This window comes from Poecilia formosa, unplaced genomic scaffold, assembly GCF_000485575.1.
Source record: "Poecilia formosa unplaced genomic scaffold, Poecilia_formosa-5.1.2 Scaffold5, whole genome shotgun sequence".
In the NCBI taxonomy this organism is placed as follows: Eukaryota; Metazoa; Chordata; class Actinopteri; order Cyprinodontiformes; family Poeciliidae; genus Poecilia; species Poecilia formosa.
This window is the reverse complement of record NW_006799944.1, coordinates 3,291,435-3,310,312: the sequence shown is the minus strand read 5'-3', so window position 1 is coordinate 3,310,312 and position 18,878 is coordinate 3,291,435. Positions and strand designations below refer to the sequence as shown.

The following is an 18,878-nucleotide window of genomic DNA, read 5'->3' as shown; positions in this document are numbered from 1 at the left end:
GTATCAGGCTGATGTAAAGTCAGCTGGAATAGCACCCAATTTAAAGAGGCATTGATTTCCCCCACCGGTGCTCTATGAATACATTTCTTATGCATGAGCGCCCAGAATGATGTTTATATTCGGCGTGCTTTCTATTCTCCACCACGGCCTGAGTGTTATGCTTCGACTCAAACTCTCAAGATCCAATTTGGGTGAACAGAGGTGCTCATTTCTCTCATTGTTGATGAATTGCTGCTCACGCTGCTGGAGGAGCAGAAGCAGCATGCAATAGGTGAGTGAAGCATGGTGGAGATGAAACATTTATACGTTTCCCCCTCCTTACAGTCTGAATAAAATAATTTTTTTAAAAATAGAGTAAGTAAGCCCAAAATTTGTTTTAGTTTTTCTTTATCGGCTGCATAATTTGCCAATAAAAACACGCAGTGACACTAATTAACCCAAACTTTTAGTGATTTATGAAACCAATTAGCTCACATTCGTTAAGCAGGCGAGGAGTCGTCTTATTTGCATTTCCTAAATAAGTAAATAAGCAAATACCTTGATCGGCGAAGGAAGACTTACCTGAGGCTGATCACACAGGAATCACAGGTGGAGCGTTCAGGCCTGCCCGGTCCACTTTTATAAAGCTGAACTTGACCTCTGCAGCTTCATCTGCTCCATGCGCCGATATCTGAACGGGAGAAAAAAAAAAAAAAGATTAAACTGTTTGTTTGTTTTTTCACAGTTAATAACTCACAGGTAAGAGCGATAGATCCACCCAATGAGCCCTTATGAGAAAATGCCACACACACAAAAATAAATCCACTTTCTTTCCTCACTCGGCTGGAATCTCCTGATTCAAACACCCAGCTCTTATTCTCCTTCAATGCGCCCAAGTCCTTTCCCTCCTGTTCTGGTGCTTCCCTCCCCTCCTTTTCTTACCCGGTTGTCGAGGCGACAGAGTCAGCGAGAGACATTTCTTCCCCAGAAGCTCCCCTCACTCTCTCTCTCTCTTTCTCTCCCTCTCCTTTCTCGTGGCTTTGTTCAGCACGCTCTGCTGGCTGGCCCAATGGTGGGAGAAGCACAAGGAGGGAGGCGCAGCTCAGAAACCCCCCACACACGATGATGCTTAAAGGGAAGAAAAAAAAAAAGAAGCCGAGCGGGGTGTTTTTACCTCGACAGAAGTGTCACTTTCAGGGAATGAGTGCTTATTTGATTGGGTAGAGAGGATCATGTTACAAGAGCTGCCTTGATGCAGCAGCAGAGCCCCCTCTCATCATGCTGGAGTTGGTATGGTCTGGTCCAGACTCAGTTGGTGGGGCGTGCTATGAGAGGGTGATCAGAATAACTGGCTACGGTGAGGGGCAGATTAAAATAGCCAACTGATCAGGGTTTATTAGCCCGCAGGTTCATTTTTCCATCTGTCAGAGAAGTCAAACAACTTTCCATCTGCTTCTCAGGCTGCGTTCAGCACCTGTAACCAGCTTCAAAGAGAGAGCAGTGATTGGAGTTGTCATGTTTGAAAAACGCAAAACAAATGTCCTGTTTCTGACTGTGGCATCCTCACCCCACCTGCTCTCGTCTAACTGGAACGAGCAGCTCTCCAGGTTTTCTCCAACATCTATCAAACTCCCTTTGTTCGTGTGCAAGCCGGACTGATCACAAGGTAATAATTCATCAAGCAAAGGAGAATCGGGGCGGTCGCTCTGAAGCGACCCCAAACAACGCAGGTTTGGTGGTGCATACGACCGCGAGCGTGTGTGAGATGAGAGTTATAACATATCTGATGTAGAAAAACAAACTCCTACTCATAAAGTCTCCAGTGTTTAAAGTTTAATGAGCCTTTTGGACTTCATTTCAACAGACATGTATCACAAATATTGGCAGGCATGAACTCAGAGGCAGCAGCCGATACAATATACATTTAAATAGTACAAAACGCACGTTCATTCACACGTCTGCACATGCACACTGACCACATACATGCGGAGGTAAACAGGGGGCTTCGGGGTTCATAAGGTGTGACTTTAGGGCAGGACTATGGCGCTACTGTCCAATGGTTACATAAAAACTCATATTTCCAGTTGTACCCATCACATTTAGGATGAATGGATGGAAAAATTACAAGGAATGTTTTCCCAGACCGAGTAGAAACCCTGCTCATTTTTTAAAAGAGCTAAACTTAAGGAGGATTGCACACTACCATGAAACTTGAAAACAAGCAACAGATGAAATGTTTTCTAAAATATTTAGAGAAGGAGGGAGATCTGGGTAACATTGGGTCCATGTTTACATCAGTGAAAGGAAAAAAAAATACAGGAAAATAGCTGAATCCTGAGTTATTCACTTTAAGGGCATATTCAAAGAACACCAGTAAGCGGATAAGAAATTAGGAATTGATCTGGGAAAATGTAACAAAGTAACTATTTTTGCATATAAAGTCAAACAGTTCTACTTCTGTATTTGCTTCATTTGACAGACATTTCAGTAATCAGCACTAAGTGATGCTCCTTCTCTATATCTAAACCAAACATGGAAATGAATGGTGGGACAGCTTTCCTTAATGACAACACACAAAAGCTGCTACAACACAAACGAGCTGATATGCAAATGTGACTCAGTAATAAACGGTGATATTTGCCAGAGCTACAGAAAAAGCAACATCTAGTCACAGAATCATTTTTAGGAAATTGACTGCAGCGTGCGTCTTCACTGTTGTGTTGCAGTGTTACGATCGATGCTGTGTTGGTTTCTGAATTTATCACCAGCTCTCCCGAGCAAAGGGGGAAAACGGCCGGAGAGAAAATTTGACTACGGGTTCATGGCATCACAGTTTTTACACAAAAGTTATAACGTGCAGCACAGTCCAGTTGGTTTTATCGTTTCATATCTTACTGTCGCTAATGGATTGCTTACTGCAGCTTTAAGACAGCGCTACATTGATAACAACGTGGGGCGGGGCTGTTTTGGTTCACACACCATCAGGATCTGCATTTGGCAAAACCAGAGATATTTCCAACCACCCGAATTTGTCTGTTTTTGTAAATGAAGGAAAAGTTTAATATCCTGCTTTCAGCCAGCTGATGGCAGTGCACAGCTACAGGTGGAGGAGGGGCAGCAGCCCTGCATTGTTCTATGTTTCATACAGTCGTGGAAACGTTTTGGTTACTCCACCATTTTCTCTGGCTTACTGAGAAGGACTTTAATCTGGAGGAACAGTGTGATGGACAAGCTGAAGCTGAAATAAAAAGTTAAGACTTCTGGATCTAACACTTCTTTTAGCATCTGGTAACTGCAAAGGGTTAACACCATTTGATAACAAAATAGAAGCATAATTAATTCACATATCATTTACAATACTTTTACAATTATAGCAGAATCCTCTAAATTAAAACAAACACTTTGTCCTGAAGCAAAAAAAAAAAATATCCAAAAGAAAACAGATTTTGTTCCTGGCTGTTTTTCCACATGTATAACTTAAATAAGACGACTTTTGACCTGAGTGGATAAATAATGGTCCTCTGTACCTAACATTCACAGTTAAACACAGCCTCGGTGTGCTCAACAACAAAGCCAATGGGGGGAATAAAAAAGCTGATCTTAATGTGCTTCAGGTGTTCCTGCTCCACAGACTCGGTCTACAGTAAACTCACACACACTCAAAACTCAAAGCTGATCAAGCAACCCAATTTCTTCTGGCTACCACAGATGCGTCTCCCGAATCTCTGAGATGATCGTATTGGCTTTCTTAAGAGCCTGAGGGAAAAATAAACAAAACAGGCAAAAGAAGATGGTTAAATTGCTGGACCTAAAAACAAAAAAAAATAAAGTATTTGTTGTTTGTTATTTATTCAAAAGCAGCGTCCTTCAGTTTTACCTCAAGCATCTGAGCGACCTCGATGCGCTGCTGCGCGGTTTCCTGCGACTCGATGAGCAGCTCCTGCAGCAGCGGCTGCTTATAGAGCTGACCCACCAGCTCGCTCTGCAGATGCTCCTTCACATGATTCACCAGGAAATGCATCACTGTCTTGGGCACACTGCACGCGCGCGCGCACACACACACACACACATATACAGAGCCAAGAAAGTTTCAAAAGTCAGAGAGTGACAATCAACAACAGCGGAATGGAGCGACCGACTCAGAGGGGCCTCTGGCGTTCTGGGTGTGTCCCAGTCAAATCGAACCTGTCTTGGATGCCTTTTCGAACAATCAGGAAGTAGCACTTGATGAGTCGCTGGATGACCTCGCAGTCCCGCTGCTCCTTCGCGGTCAGTTTGCGGGATGCGGGCATCGCCTGGAAGACAGGACGCGACGTGAAACTTTATGCCGCGCGCGATCAATTAAATCCTAAACGTTTCGCGCTTCTAATGATCCCATCGCTCACCGTGTCAAGGAGGTTAATGGCTTGGCTTTTACTCGGGCTGCCAAACCCCACGGCTGGAGTTCTCTCCTCACTAACCTTCTCGTTCTTCCACCGCTTCCCTCCATCAGTGGCGTCAGCCTGAGAGCAGGAATGCAACAAAGGCAATGGGCAAAAAAAAAAAAAAAAAAAAGGCAATTTCACCGAGTGCGAATCTCACATCCTGTAACGCTTGGATGTGAAGCGTACAGACTGCGGCTTCGTCGAGCGCAGCGCCTGCTGTTTGATTTGTCAGGATGAGTGAGAGACGTGAATGTTTGCTGTAGGACACAAACAAACAAATTGTACCTGCTGACTGTTGACGGATGCCGAGACCTGCGCTGCGTCTGTAAAGTCCGGATGCTTCGTGTTGATGTAAGCGAGCTCTATGGCCACTAAATTGTGCACCTGACACACAAAAACAGAACAAAATGGCTCAGAATGTCAGTAAGATTTAGTTGTTTCCTATAATTAATAGAGGTCCACAAATCAATCAGACTGAGATCAGATTCTGGCAATTTTCCTCCTGATCAGGAGATCAAATACAGAGAATTCAGAATATTTTTTTGTAATATATTTCTCTCTTGTAAATGAGACCTTGTATCTCAATGAGACACTATGCAAATAAATGTCAAACAGGAGAAAAAATGTTACAATGGTACAAATGTTTTGATCCATAAATTTGGAGGATATTGTTCTTCCTGAATTTTCAACTTAAAATCACAACTTTGGTCAAAAACTGGCAGCATACTGATTTCTCCTCCTGTTTTATTGTTCTTAGAGAAAGAAATGTGGAATCGGTCAAAAAGACAACTGGAAACTGATCTCAGCCAAAATAAATAAATAATAAAAAATAGCTTTTTTGTTGCTAGCAGCTAACCCAGAATTATTATAGTGAAGCTGTGGATTACCATTTCATTCGTGATTGGCAAGCGCTTCCTCAATAATCCAGTCACAACTTCCACAATGGAATCATGCAGTTTGGGAAATCGTAGAAGCTCCTTTAATACACACAGAGGCACACTCTAATTAAATAAACCACTGATGCATGACAGTGAAAGTGGATAACATTCTCTTGACTAACCTGAGTGCTAAAGGAGGAGCAGTGCTGGATGATCCTCTGCAGCTCTTCATGAACCAGCTCGACGCAGCGCAGGCTGGGCTCCTCCAGACGCTTAATTTGCCTCTTCACCAGCAACTCGAAGGACACCTCGGGCACAAAAAGCGCAGGTCTCGGACCCTGCAGGGAGAAAGCAGTACAATTATTTACCTGCTCTCCACCACGAAACGAAAGGAATACACAGCCACAGACGACATCAGCGGCTCACCGTAGCGTTGCGGATGGCGGTGAGGATGTCCAGATCGGTCAGTCCTCCCAGCGGGTCGATGGACTGCAGCGTGCGGCCGAAAGTCTCGTGGAATATGTAACAGATCCGAGCTCCGCCGCAGCTGCAGGGGAGACGGGTGAGGCTGTGAGCGCGAGTTAGCTGTGGTAACTGAGCCCAAATGAAATGCGGTCACGCCAAAAAACATTAAGGTCAATATTTGCTCTCGACACGTTCAAGTGCATTAATCGCCTGCTGGTGAGAGAGCTGAAGAGCTGGACAGTCCCAAAAGAAGAAGCTTAAAACACTTCAATTCACACTCTGAAGGCGTTGGATCACAACCCAGGGACCGGCCTGCCCACTTCTGCAGAAACAGCTAAAAACCTCTCCTTTTAATGCATGTCAAACATTTGATCAACGAGTGGTTAAAATAAGTTCTCATGTTGATACATTACTCGTTTATTTAATCTCGTACTGCTCTAATACTTGCAGTACTTGACACCATTCTCCTTTAAAAATAAAATAAATTAAAAAAAAAAAGCAAAAAAAAAAAAGGCCTCCTATATTAAGATTCACATTCAGGAAATGTGAATCGTGTAGCTTTGCAATTAATGATTTTTTTTTTTAGTAATTGATTATTCTGAAAATTCTGCGTTCATTTCATTAAATATCTTGGACTTTTTAATGCAACACTAGAAATACATGAAAAGTGGCAGATAAACATGTAATTAAATTCATTTTTTAAGTTAAAAAAATGTATTTAATTCACGAAATAAACACTGTATTGCCTGAAATGCAATAATATAGTTTTCCTTTAGCAAACTAGAACCAGGTGAAGCCAAAGCTGCCTCTTGAGGAGTTTTGGGTAAAACATATTTTCAGACAAAGGTGTTTTTATCTTAAATTCAATACATAAATATTTCGTACAGTCTGTACTGATCTGAATGTGTTTATTTTAAGCAAATTACATTTTTTGAATGTGTAAACTCCAGTTAATAATTAATCAATTACTTTATCAGTTAACCGTTATTTCAATAAATGCCTATTCACAATTAAACCTATCTTTTTTTTTCAGCCCTTGTATTGTGCAGCAATCACCTTGTCTGTATAGTTATGTTCAACCTCCATCAAGAGCTCATGAATAATTTTTACAACTATTTTATTAATTTAGTTATTCAGCTCGTCTGAATGTGAAGAAACAGACAGTTATTTTGAAGCATACTAGTTTTCTCCCTGTTGAAGTTTTCAAAGCTCAAATCCAGTCTTTTCCTTGACGTTTTAAATGCACCACTGACACAGATGGCTTGTTTATTAAAGTCAAACGTCTGTGTAGGAAAAACTATCCCCACCGGATCAGTGAGGCGCCTCGACAATAACAAACCCTGGATCACCAGTGAAGGAACTGCTTAAGATAAAATGAGGTTTCAGGAAGAGAGACAGGAAATTACTGAGAAGTGAACAACAACAACCAAAAGTTCAGATTAGACAAGCAAGGAGGGATTCGGGTAAATGCCCATGAGCAAGCTTCAGCAAACAATGCAAGAGATGTGATTGGGGTTCAGGAAGAAAAGCAGGTTTCAAGCAGGAGGAGAATTAGAATGATGGAGGTGAACTGAATCTACTCTTCAGTGGGTCAGGCTCATGAACGAGCTCTGCCTTCTCCTCAAATGTTTTCTGTTACACCTCAGCTGTCTCATCCTCCACGTCGGTCGTGGATTTTAGATGTGGCTAATCCATCATTGCCTCCATCGACATCAGAAAATACTGCCGTCGCCCTTTGCCTTCCCATCCCACCTGCGTGTTTGCATAAGTCAGGGGAACGATATCAAGAAAACTTGGATCTCTCAAACACGAGTGTTGTAGCGTTAGCGCAGCTAGCACGCAGCATCCTCTGGTATTCCCCTTCCCATCTGACTCAGAGGGAAAGATGCTCCGAACAAAGCTTTTGTGTTTGCCACGTCGCCTAAAGAGGATCACTAGAGGATAATGGATAAACTCGCCATGTTAGCAGAGTTTATAACTCCCAGGTGCAGTTCGCTGATTTGCTCTGGGAGGGGAGGGGCAGAGTGCCTCAGCTACTTCAGCGCTGCTGTTGGAAAGATTTGTGCAAATGGGAACGAGTTAGTTTTGACACAAATTAGTATCTTTGAATATTTAATAAAAAAAATTAAACCATCAAAGCTGGGAGCTTATGTCAAGATGAGCCACTAGACCAAACAAGAGTCTGTGAGAAATTCTGGCAGGGAGTTAATAAAATGCTGCTGTCACTTTACTATAGGATTAAATACTGACTCATTATTACTGTCTGATGTTATTTTAACTGATTTGACCATATTAAAATTAGCCCCATTAACTGAACTGCATTAAATTTTGTTTAAATTTTCAACAGGAAACCATGAATGTAGAATATTACATTCTAGCTTGAAGTTACTACCCCCCATATGCACATTTTCTTTTTTTTTTTAAACTGTGACATTTAGATAAAAATAAGCACATTATAAAAAGAAGGGTTAAAACGTGTTTAATATAAATGATTTTTAAAAAGTAAACCTTCAAAGCATACTTTTTTGTTGTTGTTTTTTTTAACTGCAAGAATAGCTTGAGAAAAAAAGTCGATTCTGTAAAAACCATACACGTGTTTTGATTCTGATCGAAACATTTCCTTCAGTGTAAGAAGCTGAAAGAGAGAGGAAGCACTCACAGCTCGGACGTTTGGATGTGCCTGGCTGTTCCCTCGATGGTGTTGCAATAATCACTGGCAAACTTGGTGACAATTTGCAGCAGAGTGGCGCTGTGATCCTCCACCGGCTGACCGTAGCTGTTGAGCTGTGCTTGGTACTGAGAACTCAGCACCGTCACCCTGGTTTTGAGGTCTGGCAGGCAGTCCCGGATGTGGTGCATGAGCAGCCTGCTCAGAGTTTTGGCCAGATAGCGTGAGCCGGCCCGCGAGGCGAGCGAGGGGTAGTGGCGCTGCAGGAAAGCCTGTTCGTCTTTCAACGAGTCCTGCAGGGTCTTCTGGGTGTTGATGTCATGCTGGCTCCTAGAAAGATTAAGGAGGGAAATCACTGATCAAGTCAAGTTTATTTGTGTAGCACATTTCAGGAACAACGGAGTTCAAAAGTGCATAAAACGTAGCACAGTAACCAACTATGAAACAAATAATTAACATTACATTTTGTCAAATGCTGTCATAAAAATCAGCAAGCAAATATCCATCAAATTCAATCATCAATATTGAAGTTATTAGGAATCAGACAAACTCTGAGCAGGTCTTGATTTAAAGGACCTCAGTGTTTCAGGAGTTTTCTGGAAATTTGTTCCAGATTAATGAAGCACAGAAACTGTATGCTGCTTCTCCATAACCAAAAATCTACATGAGTGGTCTGGAAAAATCTGTGATCGGAATCACACATCTACTAAACCATTCAGTGATGTATAAACTAACAGAGCTATTGTAAAGTCTATTCTCTGAGCTACAGGGAGTCAGTGTGAGGACTTTAAAACTGTGGTGATGTGCTCTAGCTTCCTGGTTTTAGAGAGAATGAAAACAAAACAACACTATCAAACCTAAATTAATCAAATTCCAAACCTGTTTACCACCCCAATAATCCCAAGCCGGATGGGAATGACTCGACCCAGAAGGACTTCTAGAGCATCGGTCCCAGCGTCCATCAGGTCCAGTTTGCTAACAACAAGCAGTGTCCGACGACCTGACAGATAAAAAAAAAAAAACAACAAACAAAAACAAAACCCAACAGAAGTCAATATCACAGCTCACAGGTAGAGTAGTACAGAACATATCACGACTACAATGTATATAATAAAATGGAACATTTAAACGGATGCAGATAGCCTGATTTCCAATCACTGCACAGATTCCAAGAACAATCCAACAGCCTCTGAGAAGACATCTACATGCACTACATCTACCGATCCACCAACTCTTCAAAATGCACTGTGAGAGCAACGCTCCTTTTTAAAGTAATTGCTGAAAGCCTGAACGCTGACAACTGTACTCTCTCACCATCTTAATAAACAGAAATCTTCCTTCATAGTCAATCATTTAAAATGCACTCAGTCCTGATTACTTGTGGCTAGTATGAGCCGTGAGAAAGAAAACAAGACGTCTTACCTTCTGGATCAACCTCACGAGCCAGTTTCAGCGCATCGGAGGTGGCCAAGTCCGAGTTAGCCGGGGACACTGCAAGGATAAGGGAGTTTGGGTTGGAGATGAAGGACAGGATCATTTCTTGGACTTGAGCTTCAATGTCTTCAGGTTGGTCCCCAACAGGAACCTGGAGTGCCCAAAATAGGGAAGTGACATATGTTGAAATATTCAAAGCACACAATACAAACTGATGAGAGTTTCTGACTTCACTACAGGCATTTTTTTATTTTTTAAGGAAAAACAAATGGCGGCTGAGTTTACCTTGGTGATTCCTGGTAAGTCAACCAGAGTCAGATTAAGAACATTGGGGGAGAAAATCTTCAGATTTATGGCATCAGGACTGATTCCCTGGAAAACAAGGAATGTGTATCAAACAATAACAGAACAGAAAAAGCAAATATTACTTTCTGATCCAATTTCAAGAAATCTTTATACCTTATTATCACCCGTGCCTCGGTTTGTCTCTGATTCAATCTCCTTACGGATTTCCTGAAAATCTGTAAAGATCTGCGAAATGTAGGCCAGAAAAACATGTGTTACGCATTTATCTTAACTTGTGACACACAACCAAGGAAAAAAACTAACTGCAAAGAAAAGCATACCTGATTCTTGCAGTGCAAGAAAGTACCCCACTCTTCAGCTTTAATCCCTGAACAAAAAACGAGGTTCTTTTAACAGAATGCAAATAAAGATGAAGCGTAGGTAAAAATATAAAATAAAATAAAAAAAATAACACAAATGTGCTGTTTGAGTTGAATACTGCACAAAATGAGTGAAAAACGTAATGAAAAATTGAATGAAGCTGAAAACAGACAAGCTCATGCAGATTAAATATACAGAGACCTGGATAGCTGTTTTGAGCATTTTGCTTAATCCCGTTTCCTAAAAAAAGTGGTGAAGAAGAAGAGGAAAAAAAGGCTCTATGTTAGAAAAGTGAAACTAAAGATGCACAAGATATAAGCAGAAGTTCAAACAGTACGTCAAAGAAAGAAGCACACATAAGCAAGTTTAAGCCGTCTCCATAACTTCACGGAAATGTCGGCCATATCTTTTCAAGCTACTAATAGTCTCAGTTCAGGCATCTAAACTGAAAACACTTTTACTGACATAAAATAAGAAAGATTAATCCTTAGGTACCATTTTCAGATTTTAGTCTTTCTTTCAGAGGAGGAACATTAACCAGCTGCAAGACAAGGGGACGTCTTGTGACTATTCCTGATCCTCGAGGCAAGAAATCTCGTCCGACCAGGCTCTCCAACACCGAGCTTTTCCCACTGCTCTGTTGTAGGGAAAACAAATTAGTGTAAATAAGTCCACATACACTGATACCCCTAAATGAAATCAAATGTAACTCCTTGCCTTTGGAAGTAACCTAAAAAGTACAATTTACCTGTGTATTAATCTCAGGATAAGAATAACTGTTCTGTAAAGGCCTCAAACCTTTTGGGGGGCGGGACATTAGAGAACAAACAGCATCGGAAAGACAAAGGAGTATACCAGAAAGGCCAGGAATAAGGTTCTGGACAGGTCTGTACCATAGTTAGCATATAAATCGAGATCAATAGCTATGAACGAGCTACAGAACCATGTTCAATCAATCGATCTATCACCTTAAATTCCAATAATGCACACAGACCTGTGAGAAACTCAAGGTGTATCAAAACCTCTCAAATGCACTTTACAGTCCAAGGTTGTTTCTTTCTCCAGCTACCTGCCCTGTAGAATAAACTGAAAGGGACACTTTAGTTTCTGATTACCTATTTTATTGACTAACCTGAGTTCCAACCACAACTATTTGAGGAAGCTGTATGATTTCTGCCCCCACGGTCAGGAAGACCTCCTGCAGCCGGTTGATAGTGGGAATCAGAGTCTCCATCCTTCCAAAGGACTGGGAACTCTTAATAATTTGAGAAAACCATGTTAGAAACAATAGAAAGTTCACCTGTATGATAAGTGCAAATGTCAGTGACTTTTATAATCTGTGTCTACAGTAAAAGCTGTATTTTGCCATTAGTACCAAATGGCAAAATACATTTTCCATTAAGTGAACGCAACGGGTTGCTTCGCTCCAGGAAGAAGTGGTCCTGATGAGAGGGGAGAAACGCCCCAATCCCAAACCGACAGCAATCCTCTCCCGTTACACACAACCTAAACCTTGATTTATAAATATAAAATCGGATTACATGTTGTAGGTAGCAGAATGTAGTATTATTACACTGCAACAAATTGTTGCAACACTGGCCAAAGGAGTCGGTATTACGCTAACCCCAGCTGGCTAAAGGCAGGAAGTGTATGATGAGTGATTTGCTAATGCTAGTTTAGCCCTCAAAACAACCGTTGTTAATGCTTACCTTCCTGTAGTTTAGTAAATATCCTCCCTTATCCAACCTGTCGGGTTCTCATGCTTATTGTAAAGAGCCGAGTGTCAAAAAAAGAAAAATTTTTCTTCGGACTGATATCCACAATTAGCAGTGAAATGAACAAACTGTCCCTCAACGGCAGAGGCGGTGCCATATTACTATTCATAAGTCTGATTGGTCAGAAAATTGAAATCACGAGTTTTCCTGACGTGGGATTGGTTGGAAGAAAAGTCAACTGCTAGGTGCCATCTTTTGAAATCCTGTAAAAAAAAATTTTAATATAAAAAAATCTGACATTTATATATATGTTTTTGGGAAATAAAAAATAATTCCGTATAGTTGTCCCCTATTATGACCTCTTCTAGGAGACTTAAAATAATAATAAAAATAAACAAAGACCAGCCCATAAATTAAGGTGAAAGAAATTTTTTCACTTTTAATGTTTGCAAACATATAAACAAATATATTTACAAATCATACAATGGCATTACAACATGTCTTATTATGGGATAAGACATGTTGTCCACAATTCTTGGAAAAAGATAAAAGTTATCACTCAAGACAATAATAAATACCCTCCAGTAGAAGTTAGTACACCCTAGGAAATGTAGCAGCCAGAGATCATGTGAAAATAACAGCATAAATTATTCCATTGTATTCAGATCTTGTGTGATCAGGCTGTGAGTCATTAACACCCATCAATGATGAAGGCCAGAGAAAAAAAGAACCACATCTTCTTATTCAAGTCCTTTTTATCTGGGCGGCAAAAAAAAAGAAAAAAAAAAAAAAAAAGAAAAAAAGCCGAGATATTCAGCTGTCCATGTGATCATTCAGCTGGAGATCAGGCACACGATTCAACTGATTCTTTCCTTTCTCTCCGTCTAAACACTGTATCTTCAAGCACTGAGAATAACTCAAAAGAAAAACATCAGAAGAATTAAGTTATGAATGATTAGTCCATGTAAGAGGTGTCCATGCCCTCGCTTTCAGGGTGAAGAAGTCTCCCCGCCAAGCGCTCAATGTCATCGAGGCTGAGCTGTCGAAGAGAACGTTCATAATCCTTAAGGGAATAGAAGAGGGACAAGGTGACAGTGAGAAACAGAAGACAACATTATAACATACAGTACCTGAAGATATTGGAAATGTCATTAAAAAAAATAAATAAATAAAAAAAAACATCTTCAGATTAGAGTGATGGGATGGAGACTTTCCAACCTAATAGGCTTGGAGATCATCACAAAAGAAAAATGGTAAAAATTAAGTAGAAACATTTAAAATTGTCAGCAATCCTAAAGAATTGTCATTGATTACTAAGAAAGGTCTAAATATTCAACATGCCATTATTTTATTAATTTATAAAACATTTTCTGGCTCTTTATTCATCAGCAGTTGGACAGGAAGAAGGGCATAGAGAGAAGGGGAAGACATGCTGGAAATGGCCTCTGGCTGGGAATCGAACCAGAGACTGGAGACTATGGATATGGTTCTTCAAGATTTTATATTAAAATATATGACTTAGCATCGTTTTGTTGTCTTTCTGGATGTCATCTGTGAAACAGAAACATTCTTCTTGGTTGAATAAAAATAATTTTAAACCTAAATCTGACCAAAGTACAAATAATTTTGAGCCAGAATGTAGTTGATTAAAGTGTGGAAAAAAAAGGCAAATATTTTTGAAATGGAATATTAAAATGTTTTTTTTTCTTTAAATTATGTTGATAAAAGTACATAATTTAAAATAAACATTTTCCTCATTTGGAACCATTTTCAATCTACACTGCATACTGCTAAAACAAGGGGAAAAAAAACACCTTAAATCAACTTTTAATGATAACTTTTCTCTAAATCTAAATTAATCTTGCACTACCAGGTAAGATGGAATCATACGTTAAAGTTTTGAAAAGCATTTATCTTCTTTATATTCCATTTGCATCCTGCAAGTGAAGCCAAAGTCATGGCCACGAGCAATTAAAATTCTAGATTATTTTCTGCTACTTGCCGAGGAGCTGAAGGGACACAGCTTTAGAAAGTGGATTTTTTTACATGATGCATATTAGTACCTTCATAAGCTGTTCGTGAACTTTAGCTGCATCTGCTGGACTGAAGTGTCTGGCTAGTATAGTGGATACAATCGGCCACACTCCTCCCTGCGGGCTGCTGCTGCTGCTGCTGCCGCCGCCGCCTGCCATCCCCGGAGCTGCAGCCCTCTCCCCCACGGGACGGATAACAAGATTCAATTTAGCCTCGGGCCCAATGGAGTAATCGCTCAGTCTGTGCTCGTCTGAGAGAAACGTGACAATCCATTACCACAACTTCAAACAAAAGGACGGTTGGATGTATATCAGTTGTGAGATGCTTGTCGGTAAGTCTACCTGCAAGCGCTTTCCCTTTGTAGAGTAACCGCTGCTGGTTTGCAGGGATGTTCAGTCGTTCCGACACAAGCTCCTTCACCGTGGAGACTTTCTCATCTTCGGTGACCTACAGGATCAACAGCACAATGATTCGGTCGCAGCTTCGCGCAATTCCCTTTCGGATCCATCGCATCTTATTTGTCCTCCTCCACATTGCAGACGGTTACCCAGATAATGATCTCACGGCAAACAATTGAGTGACAGCCAAATAGCTGAAATTTATCTGATTCACAAGTGAGTGAAAAATTGTGCTTGGGTAAGGATACACAGGCATTTCATTTATCTGGACATGCAGCATAATAACAGTAAGATTATCATCTGATTCAAAAAAAAAAAAAAAAAAGTTCAAATATGATTAATACCACACTTCTGTTTTGACAATGGTGAGTTGCTATCACAAAATAAAGGATAACACATGCAATGTTTAATTTTTAATGTTCATTTTTGGAATCTTATTCAAATGAATTCTTACTACTGTTTTACCTCTCTGGATCTTTTTTACATCTTCAAATTAAATTTCATGGAGAAAAGACCGAGGCCTACCATCCACCAAAACATCATGCGTCTCCAGCTGCATTACTCCAAAACATGCGGAATGAGCCGCACAAACGCAGCAAACATCCAAATGATGCGATGCATCAGAAACTGGCTTTTCCCATCTCGCTGAGAAACGCATCACTGGAAAGTTATGATCTCATCTGCAGGCAATTTTACAGCTGGCCGTCTTTTCTGCAGTGTGTTCAAGAGCAATTTTGCAAATGTGAGGAGACGGGAATGCTTTCACTGCCACCGATTTTTAACACCGGGTTTTTGTAGAGGAGCCACTACTTGGAGGCGAAGGCTGAAAGCATAGAAGACGACGGGGATGAAGGAAAACATCAAGCAACTCAGCAGTAAGACAACTACGAAATGCTACAAATTAAGAGGATGTCAAATACAGTAATTTGCTGGATTCGGTCATGCAAACCATTTGGCTGTATGCAAATAAAAAAGTCTGAATTTATGGCTCTGATGTAGAAAATCTGGATATTTTTCTTTAAAAAAAAAAAGTAAAATTTGTTATTAAACAATAACCTTTAGTCACAACATCTTGTAGCTTATAGCCAAAATCTTTGTGCAAACTGGACATCTAACAAAAACATTAATGGGAGACATTAACTAGTAATAAACTTCTTTAACAAAATTCATATTTTCCCCTTTTTTATGATTAAACTAGCAGCACGTAATTTCAGCAGTGTTGGTTTGTGAAAATATAAGTGACCGTTATCTGCTTTTGACAGTGCTTGTGATTCTGACTTGTTTTGTTAAAAACATAATAAATAAATAACTGGTATAATTATGACATTACACAAAAATGTTCACAAGGCTGATTTACAGCCTTTGCACATTTTTCAGAAATAACTGCTGCTGTGAACACAAGACAAATGTGACATCTGGAACTGATTCTGGCTGCAGTCACAATGGCAGCTTGGAGCAAACAATACGGCAAATAAATTCCTTCGAAAGAGACGGCATATGGCAGCCTTCTCAAGTTAGTAATTAGAAAGCCTGATGTGCAAACATTAATCAGTTGTCAAATGTTTAATAAGAATCAGAAGATATTCTGGACCAAAGAGCTTCTGTTGCTCAAAAATCATCTTTGCTTGAGCTTTCCACTCGGGTCGTCTAGGGTCAACACGGAGTCACGGTGTTGTTCGACATATGACCTGCCAAATCCGATGTTCAAAAAGAAAAATAGGAAAATGTTTGCCAATTCCAACAGAGGTAATAGCTTTGAGTAAAACAGAAAATGAAGAAATTACAAAATTATGCCCAATTAAAGTCCATGGAAGTAACTGTTAGCAGATTTACTTAAACTAAAATAAAAGTTTAAAGTATCTCGCTTGATGCATAAAGACTGGAAATTGAGTTGTTTTTTTTTTTTATCTTAGTAAAATCATTCTCTGAACGGAGCAAATCAAAAGAAAATTGGGCGATTCTAACCACTGGTTGACCGATTGATTCGTGCATCTCTGCTCTTTTCACAATTAGTGCAGTTCAAAGTTCTGCCATCTCTTTTTGGGTGCTAAAACTACCAACTAATTCCTGGTTTATTAAATGTAGTTGCACATTTGCGACGCTACAGAGACATTTATTCAAGGTAGAACAAAAACAAAAACACCCCCATCCATATCATACGATTGGAAGACGCTAAAAATATTACCATCAACTCTAATTTGTGCCCCAATCTCTTGATTGGTGATAATGCCATTGTCTATGCTGTACTGCTAAAGACAAACTGCTTTTCTTTCACTGTTGCTGGTTGCAGTTTTGAAAATTCCTGGTGATAGTGTAAAAGAAATGTACAAAGAATATTCTTTGACATCTATTTTAAATGTTCAACCTTCCTATCAGCCACATGGTTGGAACTTATTTCTAAAGTTTTTAGTCCAACAAAATTGTGTTTGATTTACCAGAAGATAGGTTACAATTTTTACGTCACAGCACAGTTAATATTTTAAAGTGTCAAATAAATAAAAGTTCAAATGAGTACATGCCTTATTAGCCTATGAAAGGTTAAAATTATGTTCCAACATTGACATAATTTATAGTTCATTTTCATGCTTTTTTACTTTTGAGGAAGCATATTCTCTGTTGCTCTTTTTAGATGTGAAAATATATCCACCCTGAGCTTTGGACTGAATAAAGGGATACTCATTCTAAACATTAAAATGGCAGAACACTTCAAGATGGATTTTTGAACTACAACTGTCCACTCACATTTTTTAATTAGGCTGTTTTAATGTTTCTTTCAAAGGTTTAATGTAAATTAAAGAACACCAACATTCCCCACAAGTTGTAGCTGTCCTAATTTCAACCTAAACAAATTATCTTATTGAGATATTAATTGTCCATATCTGAGTATTATTTTTTTGGTGACATACCCAAGACTTCTCCAAAAATCTTAGCCCTGGTGATGAAAACAGCAGTAGTATTTCGTTATTTAGTCTATTTCTTGGTTGTGCATTAATTTCCAGCATTATCCGCCTAAAATATGAGAGGAACAAGACAACATCTATGCGCATTCTTGAGTAATCGGTCTCAAATTTTTCAAGATGCTGGTGTCTTGCTGTTAGGTGTTAGTTATATTGTGGCAAGAAAACTAAACTATTTACAGCTACAGACTCAGAAACTGTCCTTTAATTAAAAAAAAGTATTCAAGAGTGCAGTGTACCCTCTTATCTCCTCTATTGGCCTGTAGAGAAAGGCTTCTAGAAAGTATGTTACAACAAACCGCTAACGGTTTAGCCATCATGCTAACCATAAGATACTTTTTATTTACCCACCAACCGAGTTGCACTAAGCAGTGCATTTTAGGCAAATTTAACTGAAAACGTATCTGTGGTTTACTTCAGTAGGATTAGCATCAGCCTGTTAGTGAACCACCGCAGTTAGCTCACCTGGTTAGCCAATTGTGTGCATTAGCTGCGTGTAAGTTACCTGAACACTGCACTCCTTTCCTTGAAGCGGTTTCACGGTGAGGATCATTTTCTAACACCTCGAACAAACGAAACACAGCAGAAATATGTTGAAAGTTTAAATATTAAAACGCTCTTAGTAAGGTTTTTGATAGTTCGTAACAAAACTGCTGCTCCCTTTAACTATAACCCATCTTCTTCTCCAGCAGCAGCAGCTCTCGGCGGACACTAGCGCCGCCTTCTGGTTAAACTTAGTCATTCTCTGAATAGATGTCACCACACACGTTTATTGACGTTTTTCTCGGTCGCTTTGGTGCACTTCTCAGAGCAGAGTTGAAATTAATACAACTACTTGTTCATCTTCAAATCACTGGGTCACTTGTGCACATAAAAAGCAGTTTCTCATTCCTTTGAGAAAGTGGCAAATGCTTTACATCCATACAAGTGATTTTGTACAATTCTCTACAATTCTCTACAATTGAAAATTTGTCATTTTCAATTACAAATGCAATATTGATCAACATGTGATATGGGTCTCTGTTGAATAGTCTCAACCTCCACAACATTTAAGCATAAGTTAAATGTAAGTCTTACAGTAGGATACCAGTCTGCTAGGAGTTAACATTACCTGATCCATGAAATTTTTAAAGAGCTCTGAGCAGTGGGCGCAGTTTTTACAATTTATGCTGTAGTATAAATTAGACTGCTTTTTACAGAAAAAAATCTATCTATCTATCTATCTATCTATCTATCTATCTATCTATCTATCTATCTATC

The 18,878-nt window shown here is 39.7% G+C and overlaps 3 protein-coding genes across 7 annotated transcripts in view; all 3 read right to left on the bottom strand.

Moving 5' to 3' along the window:
- The window catches only part of disp3 (dispatched RND transporter family member 3), a 22,224-nt gene extending 20,512 nt beyond the window's left edge, over positions 1–1,712 (bottom strand). For 2 of the 3 annotated variants that reach the window (XM_016677315.1, XM_007563469.2), the window contains exons 1-2: positions 922–1,712; positions 562–670 (exon numbers count right to left, since the gene is read on the bottom strand). The gene's annotated coding sequence lies outside the window, so the exon portion shown is untranslated. The other variant, XM_016677312.1, reaches the window with a different exon arrangement.
- An 85-nt stretch (positions 1,713–1,797) lies between these two features.
- Positions 1,798–12,391, bottom strand: LOC103145830 (dynamin-1-like protein). 3 transcript variants are annotated; one of them, XM_016677395.1, is made up of 18 exons: positions 12,223–12,391; positions 11,647–11,772; positions 11,010–11,151; positions 10,716–10,754; positions 10,475–10,521; positions 10,308–10,379; positions 10,134–10,220; positions 9,837–9,999; positions 9,294–9,414; positions 8,406–8,744; positions 5,708–5,828; positions 5,464–5,619; positions 5,291–5,380; positions 4,689–4,787; positions 4,365–4,481; positions 4,165–4,274; positions 3,857–4,016; positions 1,798–3,735 (listed from the first exon to the last, which is right to left on the bottom strand). In XM_016677395.1, exons 2-18 carry the CDS (start codon positions 11,746–11,748, stop codon positions 3,679–3,681), a joined length of 2,022 nt encoding a protein of 673 aa, XP_016532881.1. In that variant the 5' UTR covers positions 11,749–11,772; positions 12,223–12,391; the 3' UTR covers positions 1,798–3,678. The 3 variants fall into 3 exon arrangements, with proteins under 3 accessions (XP_016532881.1, XP_007563511.1, XP_007563518.1); XM_007563449.2 differs by having other exon boundaries at positions 11,647–11,769; positions 12,224–12,391; XM_007563456.2 differs by lacking the exon at positions 10,716–10,754 and having other exon boundaries at positions 11,647–11,769; positions 12,224–12,391.
- A 251-nt stretch (positions 12,392–12,642) lies between these two features.
- On the bottom strand, positions 12,643–18,334 carry ubl4a (ubiquitin like 4A). The gene is made up of 4 exons (XM_007563436.2): positions 18,124–18,334; positions 14,605–14,710; positions 14,293–14,513; positions 12,643–13,292 (listed from the first exon to the last, which is right to left on the bottom strand). Exons 1-4 carry the CDS (start codon positions 18,169–18,171, stop codon positions 13,185–13,187), a joined length of 483 nt encoding a protein of 160 aa, XP_007563498.1. The 5' UTR covers positions 18,172–18,334; the 3' UTR covers positions 12,643–13,184.
- Between the last annotated feature and the right edge of the window lie 544 nt (positions 18,335–18,878).